This window comes from Xenopus laevis, chromosome 7S, assembly GCF_017654675.1.
Source record: "Xenopus laevis strain J_2021 chromosome 7S, Xenopus_laevis_v10.1, whole genome shotgun sequence".
NCBI lineage: Eukaryota > Metazoa > Chordata > Amphibia > Anura > Pipidae > Xenopus > Xenopus laevis.
Window position 1 is genome coordinate 23,344,534 of NC_054384.1, and position 21,418 is coordinate 23,365,951.

The 21,418-nt window shown below is 39.3% G+C and overlaps 1 protein-coding gene across 1 annotated transcript; it reads right to left on the minus strand.

The window, feature by feature from the left end:
- Positions 1-815: 815 nt before the first annotated feature.
- Positions 816-20,006, minus strand: sirt1.S (sirtuin 1 S homeolog). The gene is made up of 9 exons (XM_018227494.2): positions 19,116-20,006; positions 16,284-16,397; positions 14,616-14,857; positions 12,074-12,226; positions 8,737-8,884; positions 6,714-6,793; positions 5,415-5,601; positions 3,819-4,364; positions 816-1,408 (listed from the first exon to the last, which is right to left on the minus strand). Exons 1-9 carry the CDS (start codon positions 19,507-19,509, stop codon positions 1,104-1,106), a joined length of 2,169 nt encoding a protein of 722 aa, XP_018082983.1. The 5' UTR covers positions 19,510-20,006; the 3' UTR covers positions 816-1,103.
- Positions 20,007-21,418: the final 1,412 nt, after the last annotated feature.

Here is a 21,418-nt window from a genome sequence, read left to right on the forward strand (position 1 = left end):
CTTCTCCCATTGACTTATATGCAACCTCGATGGGTCTGAGATGCCGGATTTTCAGATTCTGACTTTTCCATCCTCGGGGTTTAATAAATTCCGAAAAATGTGGGATTTTTTTTAAAAGTCTGATTTTATAAAAAGAAAATCACAAATTTTTTCAGGATTTTTGCATTCGGAGTTTAATAAATAAACCCCCTAAGTGTAGAAAAAAAACCCCTCAGAAATTGCTAATGTAATAAGAGCATAACATTAGAGTATAAAATGGAAACAGGAAAAATGATTATGTATGTATGTATGTATGTATGTGTATGTATGTGTATATATATATATACATATATATATATACATATATATATAAATATATATACATATATATATATATATATATATATATATATATACACATACACACCTATATATATATATATATATATATATATACACACCTATATATATATATATATATATATATATATATATATATATATATATATATATATATATATATATATATATATATATATATATATATATAACCCCCTAAGTGTAGAAAAAAAACCCCTCAGAAATTGCTAATGTAATAAGAGCATAACATTAGAGTATAAAATGGAAACAGGAAAATGATTATGTATGTATGTATGTATGTATGTATGTATGTATGTATGTATATATATATATATATATATATATATTATATATATATATATATATATATATATATATATATATATATATATAGTCAAAAATGGCAAAAAAACATGTCTTTGGCCTATGATAGCTGCTCCTTTAAGACAAACCAATTTTCTCTTTTTTTGAGAATATTTCACTTAAAAGAAAGTGTTTATCAATTATTTAACCAGTATATTTATCTTTACCAAAACATGAAAAGAATACAGAAAGCACAGGATGAGTGTGTACAAAAATAATTACACCAGGTTTTAGTGTAAACATACATTTCCTTAAAAAGAAATAAAAAAAAATGGGTTTGTCGTTTTTTTAATAACATACTTGCAATGCATGCTGTATTGAGCCCACAAACGGGCATGCAACTATGTCCAGTTTGGAAGTCTTAATGCTGGTGGTTGGTGGGATTGAAGGCATCGCTAATACTATAAGTTCATTGTAGTACCATCATTACCTAGGAGATCATCACTTTCATACAGTACAACACTCTGGGCTTCTTTCTCTATATCTGCCCTATTATCTGTATCAGTCTCATTTTCACATTTAGCATGGAAGCATTCTTCAGTTTCGCTGTCTTCTTCTATAGGTTCATGCAGGCTTGGACTAAGTAAAGATTCACTGTCACTATTTGTTCCACAGGAACTAGACGTCAGATCTTCGTCTGAATCCGAAAACACTTCTGCGCCATGAAAAATATAGCGATTTGGTGTTAAAAACAAAAACTGTGTGCCTGGAAACAAAGAGCAGAAAAACATCATGGTTAGTGCATATATGTATTTATATAGTGCCAGCAAGTAACACAGTACTTTACAAAAATATGTAACAAGCAAGATTAGAGAGCTTACATAACATAAATCTATAAAAATATATATATATATGGGACCTGCTATCCAAAATGCTCAGGGCCTAGGAATTTCCATAAATTGTATCTTCATACCTTAAGCCTACTAAAAAATAATTTAAACTAGGGATGCACCGAATTCACTATTTTGGATTCGGCCGAACCCCCGAATCCTTTACGAAAGATTTGGCCGAATACCGAACTGAATCCTTATTTGCATATGCAAATTAGGGGTGGGAAGGGTAAAACATTTTTTACTTCCTAGTTTTGTGACAAAAAGTCGAGATTTCCCTCCTGCCCCTAATTTGCATATGCAAATTAGGATTCAGATTCAGATTCAGTCCAGCCGGGCAGCAGGATTCGGCCGAATCCCGAATCGAATGCTGGATTCGGTGCATCCCAAATTTAAACATTTAAAAAAAAACAGTTTTATTGTTTTGCCTCTAAAAGGATTAATTATATTTTAAAGTGGATCTGTCACCCAGACATAAAAAATCTGTATAATAAAAGTCCTTTTCAAATTTTTTTTTTTCAAATTTTTATTAAAGCGTTCATAGCTGCTGTAAACTCATTTAAAAATCTCATCAATCAAATATTGTCTGCCCCTCCTCTATGTCGTAAGCTGGCCATAGACGCAAAGATCCGATCGTACGAATCGAGGATTCGTATGGTTTCAGTCCATGTGTGGAGAGTCCCGTCATTTTTCATCCCACGGAGATCGGTCTAAAAGATTTCTGTTGGCTCTGCATGTATTGCTGATCGTACGATATTCAGTGGGAGACTGTCACCAGCTTTGTCGGACATAACTATCGTACGATTGCTGTCAGGGGCAGAACATCGGCTGATCTGTTCTTTTACTACTTTATTTGATCTGAATGGTTAGTGGCAGGTCTGGAGATGGGGAAGTCCAATCGAATTGCATTTATAGCCAGCTTTAGGCATAGAGGCGGGGCAGGCAATTACTTTCACTTTCCATTCAGCACTTCCTGCATGTCACTGCTCTCCCTCCATTCCCCCATTCTCTTAACCATTTAATTGTGTAGCCAGGACATGGGGTTGGACATCAAGTCCCCCATTCTGGTGCACAAACAAGATTCTGAGATGATACAAGGCTTACCTTAATAACAGTGTCAACAAAATGGCTCCTGCCTGCTTGCTATAATTATGAATTCCCAGACCAAAGGAAACAAGATTCAAATAATTTATACAGTATTATTAAAGTTCAATTTGCTTGAATAACGTGATAAAATAGGATTTGGAATAATTTTTTTGGGTGACGGGTCCCCTTTAAGGTGATATTGGGCTTATCCCTGGGGCCAAACGGTTGGATTACAATGACAGGAATAGGTACTGATGGGAGGAGGCTTAGTTGGGATCAAGTACAAGGTACTGTTTTATTACTACAGAGAAAAAGGAAATTATTTTAAATTTTTTTTAATTATTTGATGAAAATGAAGTTTATGTGAGATGACCTTCCCGTAATTTGTAGGTTTCCGTATGATGGATCCCATACCTGTACTTGGTTGACATAATCTGTCATTATACACTACTTTTTTTCAAAAATGACATCTGGCAGGTGCCCATTATTTTTTATACATTTGCTTTTATTTGCCACTAGAAGTTTATATAGATGCAGTGTGGTTGTACCTTTTTTCCTGTTTTTTTAAAGTAACAAATATATATGGTTCATGTTATTTCTTGCAACTTCCTGAGCCAATGTTTGAGGAGGCATAGGTTAATAATGAAATAATTATTAATTAATAATCCTCAAATAAACCTCTTGTACAATGTATGGCTCTTTCTCTCAAAGCCTGGAAGAGAAAGCTCCCCCCACCCCCCCAGGGGGTGAGAAAAAAAACATTTATTTGGAAACTTTATTTATTAATTCAAACAATAGGCAGAATCAATTTTAACTCAAGTCCTATTTATGTTGCTCATGCTGAGCTAAAAAACAAACAAACAAAAAAAAACCCTCAAAGAGAGTGTCTATTTAGGTACAGCCACTTTGAGGATAAAAGTTTTTTTCTTAACGTATTATAGTTAAAGCTGTAAAGTTGTGGAATTCTCACCCTGAAACACTTGTATATCCTTTTTTAGTAAGTGAGGAATTAGAAGGTTATGGAAATTAACTCTTATTACAAAATTAATCCGGGACTTGCTGTTTTGAAGCCTGAAATTAATTTGGGGGACAGTCATGTGAGTTTTTTTTCTACCTTCCTTCCAAGGTTTCATTTGGACAAAAATGTTGCACTTAATGGACTTATACTACTATGGCACTGCACAAAATCAATATACTTACGGTCTAAGTGCTTGCTGATCTGTTCTTTTGTATATTTACTTTCCAAATCCTTGATTGAAACAATGTCAGTATCTTTATCAGTTGTTTCTCGATTTTTCTCATTGGTGGGCTGTGTTTCAGTCTGTGACGAACCTTTGAGAGTTTGTGCGTTAATTTCCTTAAACACTTCTAGATTTTCAACAGTACAGCTGTGTGAAATCTTAGAATCCTCCTTAGGTTTTTCCATTGAACATGTTGTATTAGAAGCACTTATTAAGGCTGTTTCCTGCAGTTCACTTTGTAGTTCCGCAGTTTGCCCTGTGTTTAAGTCTGTAGATGAGATGGTCTCTGGGGAGGTAAGGAAACCTTTGTGTATTTGAGGAGGTTTTTCAGTGATTTGTGAAAGTTTTAAGGAATTAGTACAAAGCTGAGAGTATTTCCCATCAAGTCTTTGACATAACTCATTTATAATTACATCACAATCTCCAAGCAGTTCTATATCAAAGCGTAGATGAGGCAATGGTTCCCTATTAATAAGTATCTGAGGCACTTCATGGGGGATAGAACCTGAAATAAAATAGACAGAAGAATCAATGGCATTCTCACAATCAAATTGTGTTGCAGGGCATCACAATCTTTATAAAAAGTGTACTATCGGCCAGATACAGTAGCCCCTTTTTTAGAAATGGATATAGATCATTTATAGGGATTACAAGGTAGTTACCGAAAACAAATACAAAAAAAAAAAAAAATATACAGAGAAAAACAAAAATACAGCTTAGAGGATACAATACGATCTAGCCATTCAGCAAGATCAGCAAAGAATTAGGCCTGCAGCTAGTTTGATCTTCTACCTGGTGGGAAGTTTCCACAGATCCAAACATTTAGTTTCAAAACAAATATAGACAACATGGGCACTGATGCAGAATTTGAACAGGAATTCAAGTCTCACATTTTAAGGGCTATGCCTTTCAAGGGCTGATAAAAGGAGAAGGAAAGGCTTGCAGCACTTGGGGTGCCAAATGTTAGGCATCCCCAAGTAATTGTAGTTACTTTCCTGAAACCCCAGGCCGTTGCTCCTATCAGCAGAAAACTGCACTGGCCTGGGGTTATACCAGTGAGCACCACGGAGCGATCCTCTTCCGTCTTCTTCTGTCTTAAAATTTCCCGGAGCAAACGCATGCGCAGTCGAACGAAATGGTCGACTTTTTAGTTAAAGTTCGGCTTTTCGTTCAACTATGCATGCGCAGCCGCGCAAAGAAGGAGGAAGACAAAAGAAGATCACTCCGTCATGCTCACTGGTATAACCCCGGGCCGGTGCAGTTTTCTGCTGATAGGAGCACCAGGCCGGGGTTTCAGGTAAGTAACTACAATCACTTGGGGGTGCCTAACATTTGGCACTCCCAAGTGCTGCAAGCCTTTCCTTCTCCTTCAAATGCAATAGGCTAAATAATGAATGTCGGCAACTGCCCAAAACTACAATCAGAGTTACATGTGGCATAGCCTATAACTGCAGGCAACTGATTTTTGTAGGAGTTATGTACAATAATGGCATTTTTCTTTATTGCAAATTTTTAGCAAGTCATATTTCACGGATAGTTTTCAATAAATACCTACTTGGTATTAATGCTACTGGTCTGACTTTCAGGGAAGATCCAATAACGATAAGAAGATCAACCTCGTTTTTGTCATATTTCATAGCTCGGTGAAACTGTTCTGGCAAGTTTTCACCGAAAAATACAATGTCCGGTTTCATGATGGCAAGAGGCTCATCAGGTGAACACCTTGGGCACCTTGGAACTATCTGTATGAAAAAAAGTATTGTTGGCAAGAAAGTAATGTGGCAAGCTTAACTAACAAAATGAAGAAGAAAAATAAAAAGTTGGCTACCGATCTCTGCAAAACAAATATGAAATCTAGATCTCGGATTTAACACAAAGATAGAGGAAACTAGAAAGACTTAATTGACTAACTCCCAGTAAAGGATAAACCTAGGATAGAGAAGTTGAAGGTAATGAAAATGTATCCTTTGACAATTCAAAACCGAATATTCCTTCTTCGAGAAAGCAGCTTTTGTTTAAGACGGTAGCAAGTGTACTGCCAAAAGGACTGGCACCTGTCACCAAGAAATATAGTTATCAAATGTATTTTTCTACTTCATAGGATGAACATTTCGAACGTTGCTTTGCCCATCGCCGCTAAACATAAAGGGAAACTATGCCTTACTTCTTGATAAATTCATTTCAGTCGGGCTTATACAAATAAAGGTGCATAATCACGGTCTAAACCGCCAAATTTAAATACATTTTTTATTCCACAGAAAGGACACCATGATAGTTTGTCTGTGTTCCCTGGAACCAGTGTTTCAACCCTCTTATGCTCAGTGTACTGCAACCCCTTCCTCACTGTTCCAGAGAACTGTGCACCATTCACTATAGAAAACATAGGGACCTCAAGTCCCAGAATCCATCACTTCACAATGGAACAAGGTGAGGGAGGGGTTGCATAACATCATGAGCCTGAAGGGTTGGGGAACTGGTTCCAGCGAGAACAGACACAGACTATCATAATTTCCGTTGAATCTGTGGAATCCGTTATTGACTGAAAAATATATTCATTTTTGGAAGTTTAGATTAGGGTTTATGCACCTTTTGTACATGAGCCCAACTGAAGGAGCTTGTGTCAAGAAGACAAGGGGGGTTACATTTTAATCCTTTCCTTCCCATGCTTGCAGCGTTTTTGTTGTTGTATTCATGGACATTACAAAGTGCTGAGTGGGATGTTGTTAAAATCAGAAGCCAAAAGCCATTAACACATTTAAATAAAGCAAATCGCGTACTGTATATATTTAACCTTAATAAAGTTTTCATTGAAATTAAAAAAAACAATGCATTTCTGATGAAAGTCAGTGGTTACCTGATTAAATATGTCCTCCCTAACAGCTTCACAGTCAACTTTGTATTTACACACAAGACAAGATGCTTCAGCAAATGATCCTATAAAAGATAGATAAACAAATGTGTATACTTTTAGGTTACGTTTACTACGATTTACACATTTCCTCTAATGTATTTAAAAAAAGTATATTTGTTCCAAACATGATGCTATCTCTTCAAAAAGCTTCAAGGAAAGTTATGGCCAGCTAAAGCCAGTAAACAATAAGGTTTACTAGTTACAAGTTTAAAACCAAACTTCTTATTTGTTGCTACTGATTTCTACATCCTGATTAGGGTTTAATGTATTTCATAGGACTGGTGTATATTAAGCATGGCCTATATATATGCAAAGGGAGAACTAAAAAGCTGGTTCTGGATTATGTCTGCAAGTAATATCTGTATTTCTGTTTATTTCTGTAGCATGACACTCTTCTCTTTCTTACCCTCAGACATACATCAATCATTTCCAGTACAGTCATATGAAAAAGTTTGGGAACCCCTCTTAATTCTTTGGAGTTTTGTTAATCATTGGCTAAGCTTTCAAAGTAGCAACTTCCTTTTAATATATAACATGCCTTATGGAAACAGTAGTATTTCAGCAGTGACATAAAGTTTATTGGATTAACAGAAAATATGCATCATAACAAAATAAGACAGGTGCATTAATTTGGACAGCCCAATTAAGAGATCACATCAATACTTATCGTTTATGTTGAAAGTGGAGTAAATTTTCCCTCTCCCCCTCTTCTCCCCACCCCCCAATTCCTTTCTACCTTCTTATAGCTGTCACCCCCATCCCCCATATGTTCCCACTGTTACATAGCTGATGAAAAGATAGAACAAGCCTCCAATGGAAGCAGTCAGACTACAATAACTAAACTATATGATGTACAGTGTGAACATATTTAATGGTGATAGGCAGGGGCGATTCTGGCTATAATGCCGCCTGAGGCGGCCTTCTTTCGCCGCCCCCACCCCTCCCCACGGCACTAACCTTTATAGCGCCGGAGAGGGCAGGGGCGGTCCGCGACGCTTAGTGCAGAGAGCGCAATAGCGCTCTCTGCACTAGAAGAGCCGAATTTCCGGTTTGAAAACCGGAAATTCGGCTCTTAGTTACCAGGAGCGGCATTTTTGCCGCCCCTGGCAACCAGGGGGGCGCTGCCGCCTGAGGCGAGTGTCTCAACTCGCCTCATTGGTGGAGCGCCCCTGGTGATAGGATGTAAATCTTTCGATGTTAACTGATTTTTGCTGTGTCAAAGAAAATTAATAAAATTTCAAATTACAAAAAAAAAAAAAAAATGGAGTAAATTATTATGCAGGCTGAGAGGGGTTTCCAAACTTTTTCATATGACTATCTTCTATTTGATGATAAAATAAATGAGAACAACCATCTATGACAGGTAAAAGCCTGTATACAGGGACAAATTATATAAAAGTAATATCAATTTGAAGACCCCCAGTTCCCTGATACACAAAGGCTGATGTAAGGCAGATGGGGGAGGAAAGTAGATAGAGGTTCGAAATAAGAATATTGAGTCAGGCTGACCAAAGGCCAAGAGCCTGCAGACAGTAGACAAATATATAACATCTCATAAACAAGAAAGTGTTGTCTTGAACTTTGGATGCTTATCCTCAATCTGTGTATAGCAGACAAAGTTCGTCAGGTTTGTGACCTTTGGTATGCTATAGGTATTGTAAAATATATTTTAAGAATCTCTTGTGCCTTCCAATGTAGAAGGAGGGCTTTGACCATATATGGCATGTCTGTTTGCCCTGTAAAATGTATAAAAGCTTGTGTCAAAGAGGTGTTACTTTGGCAAGCCCTCATGTTACACCTAGGTGCCCCACTGTGGTGTGACTACGACAGCTTTCCCAGACAAAACTTCTGTATTGACTTGTTGGGTTAATAAAAAAGACCTCAATTATTGTTAAAGAATTTTCTCTCTGAGTTTTGTCTTTTAAAACGAGGTCTTGGTATACAAAATGATATGCAGTATACAAACCATGACACTGGATAATCTTTTCAATTCCTGCAACTTGTTCAAGTGTGTCTATATTTTGAGTATAGTTTCTAAGAAGCTTTTCCTCTTTATCCAACATAGCTATGAATCTGTGACACAACGATGGCTGGAACTGGCCAGGAAAAATTTCCTATAAATAAATTGGAAAAAAAAAAAATTAAAGAAAGAAGAAGAAATTAAACAATCTTTACAAATTCTTGGCTAATGAATTTCTTAGACAGGGGCCCAGAGAATGTGCAATGATTAATTTGGCCAAGTCAGTAGCACTTCCATTATACTTTAATACATTTTTACTTAACCTTAGGAGTGCTCCCACAATCACCCTTTTGTTATGAATTCCTTGCTTGGATAACTGCCTCTTTAACTGTTATCCTAAAAACCCACTGGTTAAGCAAATACAAATTAATTGCATTGAGAAAAACCCATTGGTAAAATGGGTGAAAAAAACTGTATCTACAGCTTATGAACTTGTCACATATTCAATATGATCTAGTACATGGATAAAAAGAGATTTATTAGTTATGGTTAAATTCTTTTCTCTCTAGTCCTATGGGGGACACAAGAACTATGGGGTTAAATCCCCTCCCATCAGGAGGCAGGACACATAAGAATCGATCCTCCCCTCTATATAGCTCCCCTTCTGCCTCCAGCTATTCAGTTATATATCTAAGAACAGAGCAAAGAAACTACCGGTAGCTCTACTGAAAACTCATTGTAATTATCTGGCGGAGGCAAGGTCTTCTCTGTTTCAGGGCGGGAAGTCCTGTGTCCCCCATAGGACTAGAGAGAAAAGGATTTAACAGTAAGTAATAAATCCCTTTTTCTCATACGTCCTGGAGGACACAGGAACCATAAGGACATACCAAAGCTAGGGCAGTCCCAGGTTAGGCAGGAAGGAAACAGTTAACCTATCCCTCTAATGATTTAGGAAACAACAGATTGAAGGACTTTACGTCCAAAAGCGGCTTCAGCTGAAGCAAAGGTATCAAAACGGTAAAACTTTGTGAAAGTATGGGCTGAGCGCCCTTGTAAAACGAGCCTTAATGCCCAATGGGATGGGTTGTTGGATGGAGAGGTAAGCCCTGCAGATCACTTCCTTAATCCACCTTGCAATGGTAGCTTTGGAGGCTGGGAGTCCCTTCCGACTGCTGGAGGGCACCACAAAAAGAGAGTCCGACTTTCAAAAATGAGCCCTGCGATCCACATATGTGCGTAAAAAGCACGAACCACGTCCAGTTTGTGAATTTCGCCTCCTTTGGATACTTGGGCGCACGGCAAAAGGTGACTATCTATTCATTTAAATAAAAAGCAGTTACCTTGGGAAGAAAGGATGGTACTGTAAGCAGTACTGCTTTTTCTTCATAAAAGTTCAGGTATGGAGGCGAGCAGTATAATGCCCAAAGCTCAGAGACCCTCCGAGCTGATGCAATGGCCATAAGAAAGACTACCTTCCATGTAAGTCAAGGTAACTCGCTCAAGGAGATGGGCTCAAAGGGGGGACCTAGCAGTGCTGTTAACACTACATTGAGATCCCAGGTAGGTAGTGGAGCTCGGAATGGCAGTGCCACATGTGCTACACCTTGCAAGAAAACTCATCCATCCTTGTGCAAGGCGAATCGCTTTTGGAGTAACACCGAAAGTGCTGAAAGCTGGACCTTGAGAGATCACAAACTCAGACCTTTACTCAACCCATTCTGAGGGAACCGGAACCCCTGCACTCTCGTAGGTTAACCCCGCTCTGAACACCAAGAGATGAAAATCTTCCAAAACCTGTGGTAGGCTCTGGAAGACACGGATTTTCGAGCTTGAAGCATCATCTGGAGCACTTCTGCAGAGAAACCTTTGCGGGCTAGGATTGAGGCCTCGAGCCATGCCATCAAATTGAACATCCCTGGGTTGTGATGAAGGATGGGACCTTGGTGCAAGAGATTTCCATCAGATCCATGAACCATGATCGTCTTGGCCAGTGTGGGGCTATCGCGATGAAGGTGATCCTTTTCCGTTTTATACTTTTGAGAATCAGAGGAAGCATTGCAAGTGGCGGAAACACATAGGCTAATCAAGCCAACCATCGTGTCCACCTCTACCACTAGGGGATCCCTTGTCTTTGCAATGAATCTAGTCACCTTCTGGTTTTGACGGGATGCCATCAGATTGAGATCTGGTTTTTCCCATCTTTCTACAATGAAGTTAAACGCCTGGTCATGCAATTCCCAGATCCAGCTGATGGCGGCTTAGATAATCGGCCTCTTCATTGCATACCCCTGGGATGTGTATTGCTGATATTTGGGAGATTCTGTTTTGTGCCCAGTGAAATATCTTGCTGATCCCGTTTGCTACGGCCAAACTGCGTGTCCCTCCTTGCCAGTTGAGGTATGCCACTGTCGTGGTGTTGTCTGGAGGGAAAATGCGGGGGGGGGGGAGAGAGCGTGGATCGTGCACCACTCAATAGCACCTGTGGTGAGCTGGTAACCTTAACGCTGCTTCTCTTGCTTTTTGGTGGAGTCTAGAGGAGACCTCACGCTCACCGGATATAGTGCTGCATCCTATGTGCGGTCTGTCTGGCACTGGTGAGGGTCTCAGGTGCTGCCCCAAGTGCCTGAGCTAATCCCGGCCCAAAGAATCCTTGAGTTGGGCTCCCCTGGGGGCTCTGTCCAAACCTCCTGACTTTGTGAGGACACATTTAAAAGTGAATAGCTGGAGACAGAAGGGGAGCTATATAGAGGGGAGGATCGATTCTTATGTGTCCTGTCTCCTAAAGGGAGGGGATTTAACCCCATGGCTCCAGTGTCCCCCAGGATGTATGAGAAAAATGCCCTATTTCAAGCACTATAATTCAGGGAATACCCCATTTTTAACCCTATTTAGCCTCTGGTTGGACTTAACTTCAATATCTCAGCTACTGATTTATTGTACCCTAAATATGACTCCACAAAGACAGGAAATACTTAAAAAATATTAAGATTTCAGGGATCAACAAAATGTCTAATACATGTATGGGACCTGGGGTTAAGTCTACTAGAAAATCATAAAAACATTAAATAAACCCAATAAGCGGATTTTTCTTCCAATAAGGATGAATTATATCTTAGTTTGGATCAAGTACAAAGCACTGTTTTATTATTACAGAGAAAAAGGAAATCATTTTAAATAATTTGGATTATTTAGATATAATGAAGTCTATGGGAGATGGCCATTCCATTCTGAGCTTTCTGGATAACAAGTTTTTTCGGATAATGGATCCCATACTGTATATAGTTTTGTGTGGAAATGTTTCAGTTATCATGGTTTGGGCTGCTATATCTATAGTAAAACTTACTTTAGCAAATTTAAAAAAAGGCCTTGGATCTTTTCTGAAGTATTCAATATCAAACATGGCTTGAGGATTTGGAAGATCTGGAAAATCCACGGCAAGACGTGCATAAATTCCATCTCTTGATCTAAAATCTGGTATTCCACAAGATACTGAAACCTACAATTCATAATACAGACATTAGGTTAGTACTCTGCATATGCAATACAGCATCAGAAAAAGTCTCAGAATACACTAAAAATCTCATACTGATAGGCATATAACATTGACTTTTTCACTGCCAGTCGACTTTGCTTAAACAATTGAATAAAGTACCATGCCATTTTTTGCCATTATGTGCTTTTTCAATATAGACATAATTCTTAGGGAGAATGTTTTAGTATACTAAACACAGTTGCCTACTTTGTTTATATATATTTGAAAAAGGTATACCCATAAGAATTAATTGGCAAATATGGTTTTCTTAGCAGACTACGGCACACAAATGTATGCAAACAAGCGTATCTTGGAATTTGACCATTAACACACCAGGTCAAATCATTTTCATTCTGTTTGCCCCCCAATCCCAAAGACTGGATCAAACAGGGTCCTAAGCAGACCTATTGGGAGAGGACTGCATGAATGATACTGTCCTCACCCAATGGATTTTATAACATGTCCTATAGGATATCAACTGGGCAGGCTGCTGGGTAAGCTCTTTACTGGGGCAAATAAGCTGTACAGTTGGCAGTATGTATGGCTAAATGCTGTGCTGTAGCCATTACATTTTATTGCTCTACTTCCAGTTTCCAGAAGTTATGCAGTTTTGCTCATCACTGCAAAAGCCTTCAAACATGTCATGTGGAGATATTAAGTTAAAATAAGGGGCAGATTTATCAAGGTTTGAATTAAAAATTCAAATTTTCAAGTTTTTTTATGGCCAAAACGGTCAATTCGATAAGGAAATTGTTAAAATTCGATTCAAGTTTTTTTAAGAATTCAAATTCGATTTATCATACTCTGGCCCATTGAAGGAACAGTTCAGTGTTAAAATAAAAACTGGGTAAATATAGACTGTGCAAAATATAAAATGTTTCTAATATAGTTGGTTAGCCAAAAATGTATAAAGGCTGGAGTTACTGGATGTCTAACATAACAAAACAGAACACTACTTCTTCTTTTCAGCTCTCTAACTCTGAGTTAGTCAGTGACTTGAAGGGGGGCCTCATGGGACATAACTGTTCAGTGAGTTTACAATTGATCCTCAGCATTCAGCTCAGATTCAAAAACAAGCTCTGACCCACGAGGCCCCCCTCAAGTTACTGATTGGTTACTGCCTGGTGAACAATCAGTAGAAACCAAGAGAGCTGAAAAGCAGGATGTAGTGTTCTGGCTATTATGTTATATCTATTTACCCACTTTTTTTTTTTTTACACTGAACAATTCCTTTAAGAACTCGAATTTGACTGTTTGTCACCTAAAACCTGCCAAATTGCTGTTTTAGTCGATGGGAGATGCCCTGGGATCAATTTAGAGGTGTTTGGACAAAAAATCTTGAATCTAGTTTTTAAAACTCAAACTGAATTCGATTAGAGTTTTCAGGTCCATCCTATTCACCCGAGTTTAGAAAATTTGATGTTTTAAGTAAAATTTCGATTGGTCGAATTTAGAGTTCATGGGAGTTTTAAAAAAAACTCAGATGAATTCGAAATTCGACCATTGATAAATCTGCCCTTAAGAGTTGCTGAAAGGAGTTACAAAGAAATATTGATGGTGATGAAAACCAACTGCTGCTGGCCCCACACAACCATAAATGGCCTCAGTAAGGCAGAACTGGGCCTTTCCTTCCCACTGATGCCACTCTATTATCAGGAGCAGAGCAGTGCCTTAGGTCAATGTTAAAGGGGTGGTTCACTTTCAAACAACTAGTTGTTTTCAGATAGATCACCAGAAATAATGACTTTTTCCAATGACTTTCTATTTTCTATGTGTGACCACTTTTCTAATATTTAAGTGTCAAGTGTCTTTTTTTCACCTTCTGAAGCAGCCCTGAGGGGGGTCGCCGACCCTGTAAACTGTTCTAAATGGATACATTTAGTTGATACATTTCTTATTTTTGTCCCTGCTGAGCAGAATCTCTGGGATTCATTAAAGGCAGCTGTTAGAACTGATACAATAGTTGCTAATACTCCAGAGATGCTGCTGAGAAATGTATCAACTAAATGTGGCAAAATTGTAACAGTTTAGAGTCTGCACCTGAATTACTGAGATGCCAGACTCAAACACCAGAGACACGAACATTTAACTTTAAACTTAGATTCTGGAAAAACTAAAAAATAAATATTGGAAAGTAATTGGAAAACGTCTTTATTTCTGGGGAACAATCTAAAAACAACTGAATTGAAAAACGTGTTTGGAAGGTGAACAACCTCTTTGACTGTACACAAGTCAAAAAGAAAATACAAAAGTATTAAGAAAGCTGACATTGGAAGGTTAAAGGGCCAAGCTTGTTATTAAACATGGGCACCTAATATCAACGGAGGATAACACATGATTAAACAACACTTACCCCTGCTCCAGTTAAAACAATTATTTTCTTGCTCTCTTGTAAAAGTTTCACAACGTCATCAATGGTGTTGATGTCTTTACGCTTCTTTCGTTTTGGTGGGTCAGAAAGAATGTTTATGACAATTTGCCATAAAGTCATATCATCTAACTCTGATGGTGCTACAGGGTCAGGGAGTAGGTCCTTAAGAATTGTCCTGGGATCAGTTCCCATCATTAAGTGCCGTTGAACAAATGTATAGGGCCCTGCAAAAAAAAGTTATATATTTCTATTTTCTGAATTCTACTAATTATTTATATCACAGATTGGTATTGATACCTAGCATGGTAAGTACTGAATTTACCATAAATTTCTCATATGCTGTCTTAAAGGACAAGGAAACCCAAATTCACTGTGAGGTGCCAATATAGAAGGTACCTCCAAGTTAAATTTCAACCTTGGCTAGCATCGTAACATTTTGCTACTTCAGTCTATTGTGCACGAGCAAACTGCATACAGAAACACGGAGCACCACAGGATAAAGAAGAGGAATCTAGTAAAAGTCCAAAATTTTATTTATCCATTAAAATCGGCACAGAATTGTATAAACATCAGAGAACCATAGGCTTGGTGCGTTTAGTGGCTGTCCAGCCACTTTCTCAAAAGCACGGCAAGGCTAAGTCCACACTATGAATAACGAGGAAGCTCCCTGAGTTAGCAAATGTTTCTTCCCCCAAAGAAAAGTGTCAGCTCAGACCAAAAAATAAGTCATTTGGTTTCCTTGTCTTTTAAGGCTTGTGAAATGGGGCTGGACAGTCACAATTTTATCTAAAGGGATGTGGTTGAATAAATACTTATAAAACCAAATCTTTCATTCAGAATTATAATTATAAATCAATGATGAACTAAAATACCCTGCAAAAATATATAACCTCTCAGCAAGCCTCTGGGATGTAAATTTCCTCGGAAGTTCTAATATGATTTCCAGTTAGCAGCAACTGCTAAAGAAGAAACTTGCTTATTCGGTATATGTGTGTGCACACTTCAGTGCAATCACATTTACATTAATGAAACCACAGAAAAACGACTATAGTTTATATAAATAAGTTGCTGTGTAGCCGTGGGGGCAGCCATTCAAGCTTCTCGGAAAAAGGAGAAGAGACTCAGGTTACACAGCACATAACAGATAATCCCTCACCAATACAATGGTGTTTTATCTGTTATCTGCTATGTAACCTGTGCCTTACTCATTATTTTGAGCAGCTTGAATAACTGCCCCCATGGCTACATAGCAACTAATTTATATAAACTATAGTAGCAAACACACAGCTTTTATCAGTGCAGAGCAGCAGTACATTATATTTTTAATTTTTGGTGTTAGTGTTCCTTTAAAGGAGTCAAACGGAGGAGTCGAAGGATTTATGTACCGACTCCACAGCCTTGTCTACTTGAAATTTTTTATTTTTTTTACAATTTCAACCTGCATTTCCATGCCAAAGGCCTGTGTGATATGGTTGGAAGAGGTTTATGCTATAAATAAAAAAAATAAAAAAAATTTTCTAATATACAGCAAGGGTAATTAATTTTGTTGTAAAATTAAGATTATGGTTTATAAGTATTAATTTCTACGAAGCAGAACAGTTTTGTAAAGTAGAAGTAAAGTGATAAAAAATAGGCATCAAAAAGCTTTACCAATACAGGGCCTGGGGGCCCAATCACTTGAGCTCGCATGAGATGTGCCATCATCATCATCACTGTCACAAGAATGAAACCCGCCAGCAAGATCATCATCTAGATGGATACTCCCTGGAAAAGAATTCAGCCAACAGGTTAAAAACAATGCATTTTTCTGAAACATAGAAATCGCTGTGCTTAGTGCAGTCCATCTATTACTCAATCACACTTTTCAATGTGTTTGTGGCAAAGACTCACAACCCTTGTTGGTCACAACCCTTTTTTTGTCCTGGACCCCAATCCGATAGTAAAGTCACAAAGGAGGAGGGGGGCTCATAGGAAAATAATGGTCGCTACAAGGAAAGGGGCTTAAGATGGCAGGTCGAAAAAAACCATTGTCACCAAAACCTGCAAAACCACCCCAACCCCCCCCCCCCTTGTGAAAACCAGCAGGTATTGGATACAACTCACTACTGGAAATTTCAAATGTTTTACTCTCACCTCCTGAGTTTTTTCTTGTAATAATTAATAAACTATGGCAATTGTCCTTTTTTGTCTTTGCCCTAAAACTAAATGAAAGTGTCTGAAAGGAATGAGAATATAATGTACTGTTCTGCTGCATTGCTAAAACTGTCGTGTTTGCTTCAGATACACAACTTTAGTTCATATTTACAAGCTGCTGTGCAGCCATGGGGGCAGCCATTCAAGCTGTAAAAAAAAGAGAAAAGGCGCAGGTTACATAGCAGATAACAGATAAGCTCTGTAGTATATAGTGGGATTCTTCAGAACTGTTATTTACTGTGTATCCTGTGCTTGAATGGCTGCCTCCGTGGCTACACAGCAGTTTGTTATATAAACTATAGTTGTTTTTCTGAAGTAAACACACCAGTTTTACCAATGCAGGATATCAGAACTATATAATGTATTGCCTTTCCTTTAAAACACTTTACTTTTTTGGTGTTAATGTTCCTTTAAGAACTTAGTTCCACTAGGCTACCAGTACAAGCGGAGCTAATAAACTCTGTACCTGTGTATAGATATTAAAGGCCAAAAAAAGGCCATTTTACTGAGGTGCCAAAATATTAGACACACCAGGGTTGGTGCTCTTTTTTGGAAGAGGGGAAATTACTGCTGTGGTGACATTTTACTTCAGAAATCTGCAGCTTAAAGGATAAGCAAACCCAAAAGTCAAAAAACACCTACCCTACATAGACCCCCCTCCCTCCAGCCTAAGTGTTACCCTAGGCAAATACCCCTTAGTCTTTACTTACCCCTCTATGGAGATTCTCTCCAGCGGAGTTCATGGGCACCATTTTCTTATCTTCAGTAATCTTCGGAATGAGACCGGCAGTTGGAGCAATTTTTCCCTTTGCTACAACTGCACCGAAACTCACTGAAAATGCAGAAGCGCCTGTCTCATTTAGAAGATTACTGAAGTGGCTGAAGAAGGCGCCTGTGTACTCCGATGCCTGAATCTGCACAGAGGGGCAAGTAAAAATGTTAAGGGCATTTGCCTGGGGTAACACTTAGGCTGGGGGGAGGAGGGAAGGGGGTCTATGTAGAGTAGGGGTTTTTAAACTTTTGGGTTTGCTTCTCCTTTAAAGGAGAAGGAAAGCTATGGAGGCATTTTATTGCCAATAGATGAGCTGCAATAGTGCAAGCTAGAATGCTATATTTATTCTGTAGAATGTTTTACCATACCTGAGTAAAAAGCTCTAGAAACTCTCTGTTTGTTTAGGATAGGAGCTACAGGATTAACATGGTGTGACATCACTTCCTGCCTAAGTCTCTCCCTGCTCTGGGCTCAGATTACAGTAGAGAAGGGGGGGGAGGAGCAAACTGAGCATGCTCTTGCCCAGGGCAATGAGGTTTAAGCAGAAGGCAGGAAGTCTGATACAGAAGCCCATGTGTACACAATAGAAGGAAAGAAATGCAGTGTTTCTTTTGACAGGGGACTCAGAGCAACATTACTTTGGGGGTTTACTGGTAAATTTAGATGGACCTTTCTGATAAGGCTTACTTAGTTTTAACCTTTCCTTCTCCTTTAAGCTTACGCATGTGCATTAGAGCAATATAATACACAAAAGCCATGAATATCTTGTAAATTATATCCTTATAAACGGTGAGTTCTGATGTCATTTCTGTCACATGACTCACTGAAACTTGTGTATTATAATAAATAAAGTACCCCCAGTTGCAAAATATGAGGATATTAGAAGTTACCTCGGAGTTTCATGCCCTGTATAAAAACACTCGGCCTTCGTCCTCGTGTGTTTATATGGTCATGAGACTCCTCAGTAACTTATAATATCCTTATATTTTACAAGAGGGGCTACTTTATTCACTATATAATACACAAAAGCCATGAATATCTTGTAAATGATATCCTTATAAACGGTGAGTTCTGATGTCATCAGTTATAAACGGTGAGTTGTGATGTCATCACTGAAACTGCGGCTCAGCGAACCTATGCCACATGCTAAATGTGGGGTTTAAGCACAACACACAACCTATGCCACATGCTAAATGTGGGGTTTAAGCACAACACACTCACATACATGAGAGTTGACGTGTTTTTTTTTTTTAAATGACCATATAAATGACTATGATATGTATTTGAAACTTGTGTTTTTAAAGACGGCAAATGTCTGTCAGAGCACAGTAATATCCCATTGAAACGCCTTCCTTGGTTTGTATGGGGTCAGAGACAGTGGAGTGAAGTGGGAGTGAGAGGAGCCCATAAGCACACTACCTTTAATTAATGACAAGGAGAAACACCCACTACCTGCACACACACCTACTGAATATGCCCCGCCCCTATTGGTAGTGAAAGAGTTAAAAGGAACCCACCTCCGTAATCAATAGTCTGATCCGACAGGTCTCCATTGGGCATCTCGTCGGCTCCTCCCTCCTCCTGGCCTTGCGCCAAATACGTCCCCAGCTGCCGCTTCTCCAAAGGGAGGCCCTGAAAGCCCGAGCCACTGTGCGCTCTAGATTTGCTTTCCATTGCCGAAGAGGCCTCGCCTTCCTCCTGGAGAGAAGCAGCTATGGGCGGCAATGCTGCCTTTCCCTCGCTTTCAGCGCCTACAAGCTGCCCATCACCGCCGCCGGTATCATCCAGGCGCAGCCTCTTAGAAAGGGGCTCGCCATTTTCTTTTGAGACAGCTAGTACAGCGCCGGCAATGGGAAAACCTACACGATCTGAGTCCGCCATCTTCCCACTGCCGGAGAAGGAGTCGCCCATCAGCTGTACGATGGAGCGAAGCGAACCACGTGATACACCTTTTCCTATTGGTTCCCCAGCCGCTTGACGTGTACAATAACAAACTAGCTCGTCGCGTGGTACATGCAGATGCGGCACGGCTGGAATAAGCTGCGGCTATTGGGCAGCTAATTGTCAATAAAATATTTTGTTTGTGACAGACGTGCTCTTGTCATAATTGTCCAATATCGTCACAAAGTATGTCCGCAGTAAAATAGTAAAAGGATAGGGATATATTCTATAACCAATGTAAACATTTCCTTTCAAGTAGGGCATGAATGGCGTCTTTTACATCGTGTAGGCGGGAAAAGAACGACTGAGACGCAGCAACTATGATCAGAGGCCATGGGCTTCAAAATATTTTCCAAAACCGCTTTGTTTTGTAACAGATTAGACTATATTACATTTATTTTTAGCAACCGTGCCAATAAAGTGCGGACCAGGTAGTCTTATCTAACACTCCTGCAAACAAAAAAAAAAACACCCTCCCTAACCCATCACAATGCAAATTCATTGCCTGACTTGTTTCCTCGCAAAAAGTATTCAAATTAGTATTTTAAGGTTGACGTCTATCAGTGGCCTCAGGAGATTCCAGTCAGTGTTGGACTGGCCCACCCGGCTACCAGGAAAACTCCCGGTGGGCCCTCTTGCTTCTAACCTTCTGGCCTATTTCATGGTCATTCTCGATTTCTTTATGGGATCAAAGAAGCTTAATAATGGAAGAATAGAATATAGTAAGTATATAGAAAAGACTAGGAGAATAAAGAGGTTGAGTGAGGAGAGAAGGAGTTATAGTTTGGAAAGTCGCCCATGGTCTAAGGTTTTCTGGTGGGCCTAGGGTTGCCACCTGGCCGGTATTTTACCGATCAAAGGGAGCCCTCGGCCTGCCCCCAATCCCCTGCAACTTACCTTTTCATTTGCCTCTTCTAGCGTCCGTGGCGTGGCCCGCCCCCTTTGACGTCACACCGCTCCCCTTTTGACGTCACATCCCGCCCCTTTGAGGCCCCGCCCCCCAGCAGCCGGTAAATTTTTTTATAAAAGGTGGCAACCCTAGGTGGGCCCCTGGCACCCCAGTCCGACTAGAGTTGCCACCTGGCCGGTAAAAATGTTGCATGATTGCAATGTTAAGTATAGTGAAAAACTAGGGATGCACCGAATCCACAATTTTGGATTCTGCCGAACCCCCAAATCCTTTTCGAAAGATTCGGCTGCAAACTGAACTGAATCCTAATTTGCATATGCAAATTAGGGGTGGGAAGGGGAAAACTTTTTTAATTCCTTGTTTTGTGACAAAAAATCACATGATTTCACTCCCTGTCCCTAATTTGCATATGCAAATTAAGATTTTGGTTCGGCCAGGCAGAAGGATTAGGCGGAATCCGAATCCTGCTACAAAAGGCCGAATCCTGGCCGAATCCTGGATTCGGTGCATCCCTAATAAAAACATAGAAAGGCCGGTATTTTTTCTAGAAAAGGTGGCAACCCTAAGTCTGACACTGATTCCAGTTTCTTTGTACAAAGTCCCATTGTGTGAAATGAGATCTGTTAATATGAGTACAAAGTATTGCATGAAAAATACATAGCTAAAGCTTAGGGCCGCCATTGGGGTGGCACAAGGGGTAAAAGTGTACCATGCCCAGCTGTGCTGCAGCTTTTAAAATAGTCAGGTCGAAAGTCATGAAAAGAGCCAAAGTCCTGAAGCCGCAAAAAGACTCAAAGTCACGGAAAGAGCCGAACTTGAAGTCCTGAAAAAACCAAACTTGAAGTGGTGAAGCCACAATTTCAGTTCTACTGAACATCAATGTGTGCGTTTTTAATTTTTTTACAGCCCTAGCCACCAATGTATTATTTTAATACTCTACAGGCCCCTGCCACCCATGTTTTGTTAAAT